The sequence below is a fragment of the Triturus cristatus genome, chromosome 10 (assembly GCF_964204655.1).
Source record: "Triturus cristatus chromosome 10, aTriCri1.1, whole genome shotgun sequence".
NCBI lineage: Eukaryota > Metazoa > Chordata > Amphibia > Caudata > Salamandridae > Triturus > Triturus cristatus.
The window spans coordinates 964604981-964617941 of record NC_140593.1 but is presented as its reverse complement, the minus strand read 5'-3'; the positions used below and the strand labels follow the sequence as shown (position 1 = coordinate 964617941).

Here is a 12961-nt window from a genome sequence, read left to right as displayed (position 1 = left end):
CCAGTTACGCTTGATCTTCTTCAGCTCTCTGGGCAGAAGGGGTATAGGCGGAAAGGCGTACAACAGACCGCAACTCCACTCGCGATGAAAGGCGTCCCCGGAAACTCCAACGCGCAGAACTGCTGACATTGCGCGTTCTCTTCGGTGGCGAATAGATCTAACCAAGGCTCTCTCCACTACTGAAAGAGGCCTTGCGCCACGTTCCGGTCCACAGGAGGAACTGTGGAGGGCTTTGACCAGGTGCCCTTCAGAACGTCACTGAGTGCCTCAGTGAACTGCAGCAGAGGCTCCGAGGAGCTTGCTGACTGTTGAAGCACTTCTGTGAGGAGGTTTGTCCTCACGGCCACAGCAGGCAGCTCCAGCCCAAGTGCTTCGGCCGCCTTGCGTAGCACCACAGAGAATGCAGCACCTTCCTCCGGAAGTCGGAGGAGAGATGAAGCCAGTATCAGGGGAGGTATCAAGGCCACTGGCATCCCCCCAGCTCAGCTGCTCAGTCCTGTGATAACTGGCCCTGTAGGGCCAGAGGGTCCTCAGACACCGTCATCCGATTCCTGGTAGACAGGTGGAATGATCGGAAACGGGCAGAAGATGAAATTGCCACCCATCGGCTTCGGTCGCGGCGCCGGATGGCGCCGCTCTGACGCAGGGCCCGGACCGGGGGAACGGCGTCGTCCGAAGGCGGCGCCGGAGGTGGTACCGGAGTCAGCGCCAGCGGAGGGGTCGTGAGGTCGACCGGCACCAACTGAGATCCAGGCCTGGATCCCACGGGGACCTGCGGCATCGGAATCGAAGTCGGCGACGGTGCCGCCGGCATGCGTCGCTGGCAGAGCCAGGCCCCTCATGGCCGAGAGGAAGGCACTGATCTCCGCCGGAGTCGCGTCGGTCCCAGGGACCGGCGGGTATGGGGACGGACGCGACTCCTGCGGCTCCGACGGAGTCGCGTGGGTGGTACCACCTGAACCCTAAGCCGAGTCGCGCGACTTGCGAGGGGAGTCCGAAGAGCGATTTCGCCTCTTGGACTTCTTACTATGCTTCGACTTACCCGAAGACTTGGAACCAGACGAGTGGTGGTGATGACTGCGGCTCCGCGACCGGTCCCTCAACCTCCTCCTCGACCGGGAGCGACGCGGAGCCGAGTGCCGGAACTCCAGTAGCTTGCGGGACCGCTCCCGCCTAGCCTTCGAAGTCAGGGCCCGGCAGTCGAGGCACGACGCGGAATCGTGGTCGGCCCCAAGGCAGTAGAGGCACCGGCGGTGGTGGTCCGTAACCGACATCAGTTGGCTACAGGAGTCACAGGGTTTGAAACCAGGCATCCTACCGGCACCAGAGTCGAGTCGACAGAATAGACCAAAAGAGTCAAAAAGTTTAGTCAAAAAATGACTAAAAGGGTAAGCTCTTCCCGGATCGGCACTGTCTGGCGTGGAAAAAAGAAGGACTGACGTCAGTGCGCGAGGGCGGCGTCTAAGTACTCCGACGACGTCATCCCGGCGATCACGACGCCGGACGCGGAGCCGCAGACGATGCCTAGCGACGCGCAAGGCTATTGCTGACGAAAAATCTTTCCGGATCCAGCCTGACGCCTGGGGATATTCTAAGGTGAGGAATCTAACTAACGTGTTTCTTTCAGATACATATTTAGATGCTATGCATTATCCAGTCTTCTAGTTGTTGAAAATGGAATTGTGTGAGAGAATTGCGTTAAGGAAAAAAATAGCATAATGAGTGGAACCCCTATTGAATCTTTAATCAGACCAAATCATAATGAAGACCCTCAACCCTTCAAAGTTTACCACTTGGTTACATCTTTAAACTGTGTTGTAATATAGTGCTAGTGCTTTAAATCACAAGAGCCCCTCTCTCCCAGGTCTTCTGCATGTTGGACAGTAGCTTGAATTTAATTATGTATTCAACTTGCAGCCAGTGTACCGACTACAGTGCTTTGTGATTTAGTAAACTTTCTTTCATAGCAGGTAAACTAGCCATTTTGGTTTAAACACACTGTAGTTTATGCACGTTTATTGGGTGGGTCTGTTTTCAAAACACTGCAGAAATACAATTTTGATAGTGGCAGATGTCCTGCAAGAGGCATACATTTGGGAAAAGACAACTTTCACAGCATGTTGAGTTAAAAGTTAACACCAAACGCAAAGACATTTAGATGTGATACACTAATAAAACATGGTTGAGGCAGTCTGAGATTTTCAAAGTACCTTTGCGTAACAGTTCATCCCCAAGCTAGAGGGAACCTTGGTAAATGAGTACATCAGATGGTGCTCGTGTTCAATCACATATTCGCCAGTGGCCACCAGTAGAAGGTTGAAGGTTAAGGGAGATGAGGCTTTCCCATTGTAAATACCATTCAACCTTCAGGATGTGGAGATGTGATACATCCGATTCTGGTGAGAGCTGAGGGTGATGAAAGAAATGACCCTTTACAAGGTGGTGCCATTCACCCCTCTCATTCCTTCCGGTAGTTCAGACGGAGAATGATGTCAGCCTCCCATATACCTCAAACAGGCTAGGTAGGATTAAAACTGCTCAACATAATCCAGCAAAGCCCAGAAGACCTCTGTCAAATAGGAAATAATGCAGAGCGTATGAATCTAGCACAGATACACACTGCAAAAAAAATACATGCTCTCCATACAAGTCTGAGGTCAGACTGTTAGTTGTGTGGCAGACTGAACGCTCAAGCAGATTTTTGAAGTTTTTAGACTTGCAAGCCACATGATTGCGTTTAAGAATAAAAAGTAGTAAATTGGTCTGTAGTTTGTTACCAACCTTAGGTTCTGCCTTGGATTTTTCACAAACAGGGTTACTATGCGAATTTATAATAGCTGAGTAATGCAATAAAGTTTCCTACCCTATTGTAGCAATATTAAGTGGATTTTACAAAGATAATGGTCTTTTTTAGTAATGGTTCTTACATGTGCAGCACAAGTGTTTTTTTTTTTTTTTTTTTTTAAAGGTTTGCCAGTTTGAGATTAACCAATTTTAGCTGATTAGAATGTTGGAGATGAGTTAATGTGCATTAAGTGGCACAAAGACATTGAGTGCCCTGGTGATTTTAACAAATATCCTGGTGTGTTTCGTCTTTCCATTTGGGAGTGGACAAAACTGATGGAAGTCACTGAAGTTAGCCTGGGAGATTTGAGGAGTGCATCAAGAAAGGGCCCAATTACAGTCCTTGTGCAGCTTGTGAGAGCAGCAAGGATTGAGCAGGACATTTATCAGGTAAAAGTATTATTAGGTAAGTGAAAGCCTAACAAAATCCTGTTTCCAGTTTGTGGGTAAGTGTCAAACACACTATGCTGGCAGTGTTCTTGGAAAGGGGTGGTTACACGCTAAGGCAGCCTAATTACCTTCTCTGCAATGCCTGTGAATGTTTGCAGTATTCATGATAGTGCTAGATGTTAATTGCTCAACAGTACTTTAAGCCTATTGTTTACATGTGAAAGATCATTACATCCAAGTACTGCCAATATTTAAAGAGTAAACCTGTGATTTTGGTGCTGATTATCACTTGTTTTTTCAACGTCACTCCCTTTCAATGTATGTAAATTATTTGTTATCTTCATGGACTTTCTGAATGAAATAGTTATTTGTAACATGTCTGTGTGAGGCTAAACAAGATTATATAATTATTCTTTGACCACCAGCCAGTGAATCGCTTTGGCAAAGATTTGTTTTGGAGGTGCCAGTGGATCATTTGCAAATTATTATCAATCACTGGCTAGAAGCTGAAGCTTGTAACTCAGCCTTTCAACAGTATGTTTTAGAACCGCTCTAGTCAGCCTCCATATGGATATAGTTAAAGCCACAACTCTCATTCTTAATGAGTGACATTTTTAAAACAAATCTGCTGAAAATTGTCAGCAATGTTAAACATAATGCATGATCTGAGCAGTTTCATAAAAGAGAAGAGATTGATGTCAGACTACCTACACATTGACTAGAACACCAGAGCCAATATTTCTCCACGGAAAGGTGTAAATTAATGGCCATATTGTCTACATTGTATCTGAGAAAAATTAAGCACACCGGAACAGGGAAATATCACCAACTCCAGTCTATAAGCATGACATTACACTACAAGGCGTTTATTCACAAGATATCGTGGCGGCACTCCAAGGTATCATTTTTGAGGCTGGAAAATTTGGAAACATCTCAGGGTATAAACTTAATGTACAAAAAACTCAGGTCATTGCTAATTATACCCCAGACTCTGCTGTTCCTGAGATCTGTAAAAGTGCCACCTACCTAGGTGTTAAATTAACGGCAAAAACTCAGGAAATTAACAATATAAACTACAACGCACTAACTAAATCCACTATTTTACTTTTAAAAAAATGGCACAGATTACCCTTGAACTTAATCGGAAGAATTAATTTAATTAAGATGACGATTCTGCCGAAATTTAGATATCTTTTTCGATCTATACCACTTAATTTAAACAATATGTTTTTTAAACAACTAGATGGCGCATTCAGTAGATTTATATGGGGTTATAAAAAGGCGAGAAGGTCGATAAAACTTTTGACAAATAACACTAATACGGGAGGGCTTAACTTTCCCGATTTTAAGTTGTATTTTTGGTCTTCTTTTGTTTTGCGTATCCGCTCTTTGCTTATTAAAGGAGGAGCACTTCCTTTTCATACCTTCATGTTAAAACAAGACTCAAATATGTTTCTGCTTCGAGTCAACGACCCTAATTACTTTAAAAGAGTTAAGTTCAAGACCGCTAGTGTAACGCCCTGAACGTCTCAGGATCGTTTAACAGACACGACAATGAGGACGCAACCACTTGTGAAGGGTTAGTTCTTTTAATGAAGGCAAATAAAATACAAAGAACAAACAAAAGTTATAGTCACTGGAATCCTCCAGGCTAAGTACGTTACCAGCCCACAGCACGGATGGTCCTAACCGTCCTCTGCATATACGCCGATCCCGGCGTATGCCAACAGAGGGCAGAAATGAAATGGCCGACAATGCCAATCGGTAGGCTGTGAGGGGCACGAAGAGTGTTGGGGAGAATCGAGGAGTCAGGGAAACACCCAGCCGGGGTCTCTACCTGAAGGGAGCAGCCGCTCAACCTCTTCCTCAGACTGCACCGGGACGCAGAGTCACCTCCTGGTGATGCGTCACCGATACCCCAATCACAAGCAAGAAGACTGAACCGAGAGCAGCCGCTCGATCGATCCTGTGGACTTCCGAGTCTGTAACGCGGCAAACACCTCCTGGTGTGCGTTACAGCTGGCAGTCCCTGTGTCTCTGGTCGGGCTGGGAGTTACGACTCCAACCAGCAAAAGCGCCACTGCGCTTGGACTCAGCCGAGTCAAAAAGCGAAGCTCAATGGTTGACCGGTAGAGCTTCCGGGTCCTTCACAGGTGACGATGGGGCAAGACACGGCCCAGGGAGTAACGACTCGACCTACCTCCGTTCTTGCCTTACTGGAGCACCACTCCGGAACACTGCTCTTCACGAAGCAGGTACGTCGGTGTAAACACAATATCCGACAGCCTTGTACCTCCCGGTTCCTCCCTTTATAGGGCGTGTTTTCCTTGAGTTATGTAACAGCTCTCCTGTTTACATAAGGGCGTGTTTCCCTTGAGTTATGTAACAGCTCTCCTGTTTACATAAGGGCGTGTTTCCCTTGAGTTATGTAACAGCTCTCCTGTTTACATAAGGGCGTGTTTCCCTTGAGTTATGTAACAGCTCTCCTGTTTACATAAGGGCGTGTTTCCCTTGTATGACAGGAATTCTTGACAGCTAGAGATTTAGTAAAGATATGGGGCAATATATCAACACACTGCAAAATTAATTTTTTTTCATCCAAAACTGCCACTGTGGGGTAACCCGGGTCTTCCGGGAATTTTTAGCGATAACTCCACTTACAGCTGGTCTAGAAGGGGCATTAGTGTATTAGGGGATCTATATGGTACTCCTGGGTTTCTAGACTTTAACACTCTCAAATTACTATACGATCTCCCCGAAACTATGAGGTACAAACACTTACAGCTGCACGATTACTTGATTAATAAAAAACAACTTATGGTGGTTACAGACAGCGAAATATGGTCTTGTTTATACTCTGGAAAAAACAAATCAGTAATAAGCGACACTTATTGCCTTCTAACTCGCTTTAAAGCAAATGACTGTTCTAAACTAGCAGATAAGTGGGGTAGGCTCTTAGGCTCAAACATCACAGCGAAAGAAATAGAGAGCTCCTTGTCAAATATTAATAAACGGGTCAGATCCTCAAGTCTAAGGCTCCAACAGTTTAGAATGAGCTGTATGCTATATTATACGCCCGAAATAATTTCTAAATGGTCTCCCAATAATTCTTCTAGCGATCGAACTAAATGCCCTAAATGTTCAACCGAGGCCGCTGACTTGATACACATGTTGTTCTCCTGTCCTGTTCTTAAGTCCTATTGGGGGGACATTCAGAAGGTCTTAAAAATTAAACACATTCAATTACCAACATTTAATGCTGCTTCGATTCTGCTAGATATCTATCCCACCCCAATTCCACAGGCTGCTTTGGTCTCAATACTTATGTCATGTGCTAAATTAACTGTGGCAAGAGCTTGGACCTGTACTGATCCACCTACGGTCTGGGACTGGTGGGCATTGGTCACTGAGATTTACGCGATGGAGCTAGCGCTAGCTAAATTAAGAGGGATACGGTCTCTGAGTAAACAGGAAAAAAATTGGGTAACATTTATGGAATGAGACGGCCATTATCATCCTCTCTTTCCTCCTTTTCTCTCCTCTTCCTTTCTCGCGTGTAATGCCCAATATCACTGATCAGCGCTGAAAGAAGGTTATAACCCCCCCATTTTTTTTTTCTTCTCAACAAATGTATGTATTAATGTATGCTTTACCTGTCAGCCTGTTTAATAAATAAAAAAATAAAAATAAAAAAAGACATTACACTACAAGGCAAGTCAATTTGAATGATTCACTTAGTGTTGAGGACCTGATTTGCTTAAATAGAATGGCAAGATGGTTTTGGGCCTTATAATTTTCCTCACCTGTGACTTTTGCCTCCTCCATTTGTGTGCTACTCTAAGCTTAATTTTAGGTACAACACATTATCAGAGACTTTGGCATCAATTTACCACAACATGCAGATACACCACTGTATCTAAAAGCATCAAACATTCAGGACATCCTCATTGTTAGAAAATTTCTCTCGCCTATAGGTTTAGATGAAAGAATTAAAACCTTCTAACCTGTAGGTTTGGATGAAAGAATTAAAACCTCCTAAATCCAGAGAAGACTGCGTTTCTGCGACGGTCCATATAAGTGAAGGGAAAACTGACCCAGTGATTCTGAATTTAATCAATCAATGTGGCATCTACCTTTCTCCAGTATAGGCTTCTGAAACTTTAGTATTCACAATTGATTCAGCACACAGATTTATCCCACACATTAAAAATACAACAAAATTTGCACAAATCCTACTCCACTTTTATTAAAAAGAAAATACAAAACATGGTTCCTCATAGATCACTAGATCTTGGTAATGCAATTTTGTCTGGTGTTCCCCTTTCTCATCTAACACAACTCAGAGCAACTCTACACTCGAGCAGCAAGGATGATTAATTGGAGTCAAAAAGTAGGATTGGATTACACATTATCCATGACCATCACTGGCTACCCATCACTGCCACATGTCGCTTCTAATTATGTGTCAAGCTAACCCCTCTATTTATTTCAGAATTAGTAACCATTTCAGGAACATTGAGAGATTAAGAAGCGAACATTCATATGCCCTGCAAATGAAAAATTTTAATACAGCCATTGCCAGCAAGCAATCCTTCAAAGGTGCTGCTGTATCAACATGGAATTCCTTGCCATCATCCTTGAGGAAAAAAACTACTCATGCCTTTCAGGAGAGGACTCAAGACACCTGACCTGTTCAAGGAATTTCTGAAACTCTGGATCCTTGCTTACTGTCTCTTCTACTACAACCCAAATGTACCTGATGTTTATATCCCACTTCCCTTGATCTCCAATTTCTGCTTGAACATTCATCTTTTTCATTAACCTGTTCCTCTACTACCCTCTTATCCGCTATGATGTAAACATCAGTTATTTTAAGTAAATCACCTGTTTGTCCCAGATGCACTATATATACTGTCTTAAATAATGAGGAAAGGACTCAAGACACCTGACCTGTTCAAGGAATTTCTGAAACTCTGGATCCTTGCTAACTGTCTCTTCTACTACAACCCAAATGTACCTGATGTTTCTATCCCACTTCCCCTTGATCTCCAATTTCTGCTTGAACATTCATCTTTTTCATTAACCTGTTCCTCTACTACCCTCTTATCCGCTATGATGTAAACATCAGTTATTTTAAGTAAATCACCTGTTTGTCCCAGATGCACTATATATACTGTCTTAAATAATGAGAAACAAAATGGTTGATATCAAATGAAGGCTACTGAAAGGCAAACCAGGAGTAGTGAAAAAAATTGATTTTTGAATAATGGAGCAGTATTGCTGAAAAAACACATGGGAAATAAAGAAAGGATGTAAACACATTAATTAAAATGTTTGAAGTGTTGTTAAGCATACTGAATGGAAGAATTGAAGGGGATAAGGAATGGATGCATTCTTGCTTCTTTAAAGTAATAAATGGGTTATACTATATCACCCGTAAATTAATCTACAGTTCCAATGCAATCTTAATTTATGCGCTGTAGGCAAAAATTCAACTTCGTAAAAGGGCAGTGAGTTGCCATTGAATATAATACAATTTAATAGATTGTAACAATGCTGATTATTTTACAATCATAGATTAAAATGCTTTGCCCAAACAATCAAGCTGTCTACAATATGTAGGACTGAGGGAAGAAGCAGCATTTAATTTGGCCATAGCAGCGTAGTGAGCACTTCCAGAGCACTATAGCTACTAGGGAGAGAAATAACCTTATTCTGTACTAGATGCACACGGCTGGGAATTGCACAATTTAAGTTCAAAACATTTCTCCACAACATAAAACTATGATAATCCTTTCCTAGGACTGTACTTCATATAAACAGACCTATTTAAATGGTAGATTACAATTTCCTTAGCTAAAGCTGGGGTGACGCACACAAACACAGGAACGTTTTCATAAATTCTCTGTGGCATGTCAATTTAAATATCAAAGGGAATTTGTATGAATATGCATGTTGATTGGGCACTAAAAGAGTCTGGTGTAAATAAATTAATTTGCAGTCCTGAAGCCATCACATCCCTATTCCGAATGGAACGCCTGATTTCAAGGGGACTTGTATAGATGCACCCCTTCTTGGGTATTCACATAAATCGCCCCCAGCAGTAATCTATGGAAGTCTACAAAAATCATGGATTTACATACGTACACATATTTTACCACTATTCCAATGCAAGTGAATTGCCCACAACGCAGAAAAGCCACTGGTTCATTGTTAGGAAAAACAATGCAATAGCACATGGAGACCATTATTCTACAGGAGAATTCACTGCCGTTACATTGTTCAAGAAAAATTGATGTGTTTGGAGACGTTTCCCATTTTAAATGCACATTTCCTCCAGCCTTTGATTTGCAATAGGTTTATTTGTGATTTTACTTTGGGAACGCTTGCTCAGATTTTGTGGGTGCTCCTACAATTTTCAATGCCCACACCCCTGGCCATACTCTCCACTGCTTTCTATGATCTGCAAAAAGATCCATGTTCACACCCCTTGCCTTACTTTACAAGTGCAAAAAATCCTGACAATAGGCAGATTGGTTTTATTTGGAATTTTGATCTGTGAGCATAATTGTTCACAGATGCCGATCACATAGATCAAGATCAATCATTTATGATCACAGATGAAGCCAGTGGCACATCAAAATAAAACTTAGGAGTAGAAAGGTTTTGTTAGTTAGACCCTTAGTCTTTATTCAGACGCTGCAGTAAAAAGTCTGTGTGGGGGGAGTACAGAGACTTTTTAAAGCAAGGCCATAAATGAACTAGGAGTTTAGACACATATTACTATTTAAAATATCTTCACCTCTGACTGGGCCTTTTCATGTAGAGCCAACATTTCACCTATCTTGAATTATAGTCCATTCAATATAAATCTATTTACCTGACAAAGCTAGAGAGAAGGTACCACATAATCTGAAGAATTCCTTGATTGTTTGAAGCCTTTTCAGAAAGAATATCTCTTCCAGCACTTGCCGGTGGTTATCATCATCAAAGAAATTAACTTGTGTGCTCCGCGCTTCACGGATTATGTCAATCTTCCGCCATGCTAATGGGATCTCCATTTTGTTTAACTGTAAATATGAAAATATTATTTAGACATTTACAATATGATGTAACTATTTTCTACAATCTGATATACTATCAAGTAAAACAATACCTTTTCAATCAACAACCCAAATGCAGTTTCGACTTGGGCAAACATCCCATCAAATGCAACTAAAAGCATCTGGCCAGCTGACATTTTAGGTGTTTCATCACCAGAACCATTTCTTGGCTGAATTAGGTCACCATACTGTGTATGCAGCATCCTAAAAAGTAAATAAAGGTAATTAACATACAGCAGATAATTACTTTCAATTAATTTAAGGCATTTAAAAACAAATATTTGGTCAACAGGCATCAGGGTGTTACTTGCGATTACAATGTCTATAGTTGATACAGTAGATTCCTTATCTTTTTATATTTCCATGTAAGAGAGAACTAGAAACAATCGCAATAACAGAAAAGGAGTGGGGGGGTGTGTGTTTTTCCCAGCACTAGAAGTATCAATATCATAGGTGCACAGGAGGCCCAGCCACACTATATACTATTTATGCCATCTACAATGGTTATAGGGTAGAAAACCTAAAAGCATGTCTGGCAGGAGGATGGAGGGCACCATGGGATCTGCAGTACGGTATAGTATAAATAAGAAACATGGCTATCAAAAGGTAAACAAAATCTTCTAATGACTAAGAAACTCCCTGTAATTAATACATGTTTATATGTCCCACCAAGTAGAAAACGATGCTACTGCTATGCTCCTCTTTTAGGTACCTTTAATCCATGTAGTGGAATAATTGATACTGCAGAATTCACTAGAATCTCCTAATTTAGGTCGCCTTATTTAGGTACCAAAGTTACTTAACTTCTGTAACGATATTTCTGGTGGATGCAAAACCTTCCCACAGATCCCACACCTTACGAATATCCTACCAACTATCGGTCTGAAAACTTTCCACTAGCTATAACTCTCCAGCACTGCCAGGTAGGACTATGCCCTTTCAGCCACTCCTCTGCCTGATAGACATGATGACACTGTACTATATCAGATGCTAACTAGTATGCTGGCATCATTTGCTGGTACTTTTCCTGCACTCCATTGAAGAGTGTGGTGATAAATCTGCAGAAAGTGAAAGTAAAAGCCATTAATATGATAACTGAAAGTGGGTGGTGGATACACCTTTCTGCAGATTCCCAATTTATGAATGAGTTTCAAAATAATACATCGCAGGGAGGTGCGACTGAGTAGTGCAATTAAACACCAGAAAGTCAAGCAACACAAACCATGCTATCAGTTGCCGTGTGGTTGGGTTGTTAGGCAGTAACGCTTAGCAAAAGTATACAAAGTTGATTATATGGCTGCTTGGCAGATGTAGGGCACTGGAGTGCCTTTTGCAAGAGCAGTGTAAGTAACTATGGCCCTAGTGAAGTGGGCTGGGGAATGAAGATTCTCATTAACGAGATGGTTGCAGATCTTGATAGAGAGGATAATCCAACATAAATTGAGAATTTGTTTACTGCCTTGTGCACCTCTGCTACAGTAAAGTCCCAAAGACCTGATCATCCACACGGTCCTGTAGATGTAGTAGGACAGTGCACAGCTGGCTCCTTTCTAATCAACTGCTTTTCCTCAGTGGTTGGGTGAGGAGGAGGGAAGAAATCCATAATAGGAATAGACTGGCCCATATGAAAGTCAGATATCACTTTGGGCAAGAACGAGGGATAGGTGCAGAGGAACAACATATCTGGATACAAAAACTCAGGGAACGGTGAACGGAGCAGTCCTGAAGTTCTTCGGACCTAAAATATTAATTGCTACCACTAATACGGTCTTCAAAGTGAGAAGTCGGACTGGGAAACTGAGCACCGCCTTGAATGGAGATGCCATTAAGCAAGTCAACATAATATAAATAACCCACTGAGGAACAAGGAACGAAGAAGATCCTTCATCACGAAGGCAAATTAAGCTTTAACTGTAGCCAATGTGAGCCCATGCTGTACAAGTAACAGGGCACACTGTAAAATATTAGAAAGACAGGATTTGCAAGAGTTTTGGCCTTCTGACTCAGTTATTTTTTTTTCCCGATGACCCGCATAAATGGATTTTTTAGCAGGTTTCCTGCCAGTAAAGCACATGGCCGCCACCTCATGAGACAGGTAATATCTATCTAGTTGGCAGTGCTTAATTTCCACATGTGCAGCTGCAGTAATTGGGGATTGGAATGGAGGTCCTGACCATCCTGTTATGAGAGAAGCTCCACTCCACCAGGGAGAGGAAGAGGCGGCCGAATGTAGAGTGCCACATGATCGGTGCACCCAATTCTTCTTGCTTAATCTAGGACAATCAACTGTGCTTGATCCAACTGCACTTTCGGTAGACCCTGCGACAGAAGCGGAATCAGTGGAACCATGCATAGAATGCCTAAGACCACAAGACATGCTGAACATAAAGGTATCCCCGAGGGACCCATTCACTGGGACATGTATTGAACAAAACTGAGGACACCTCCTGTTCTGGTCCACAGTGAGGAGATGAAAAAGTCACTTTCGGTAACGCCTCAACTTTTAGAACGTTGTCTAGCTGTGGATTCCTAGCCTTATAATATTCCCCTAGCATCATACTCGATCTGGCAATTTTTTTAGGCAATTGCCTAAAGGGACCTGTGTGGGGCCTATATAGGCGCCA

The 12961-nt window shown here is 42.6% G+C and overlaps 1 protein-coding gene across 1 annotated transcript in view; it reads right to left on the bottom strand.

Annotated features, from left to right (window-relative positions):
* Positions 1-12961, bottom strand: part of SMG1 (SMG1 nonsense mediated mRNA decay associated PI3K related kinase) — a 1471505-nt gene that overhangs the window by 227169 nt on the left and 1231375 nt on the right. The window contains exons 52-53 of the mRNA XM_085628855.1: positions 10391-10541; positions 10115-10304 (exon numbers count right to left, since the gene is read on the bottom strand). Coding sequence (XP_085484981.1) covers positions 10115-10304; positions 10391-10541 — 341 coding nt within the window. The remainder of the gene's footprint in view (positions 1-10114; positions 10305-10390; positions 10542-12961) is intronic.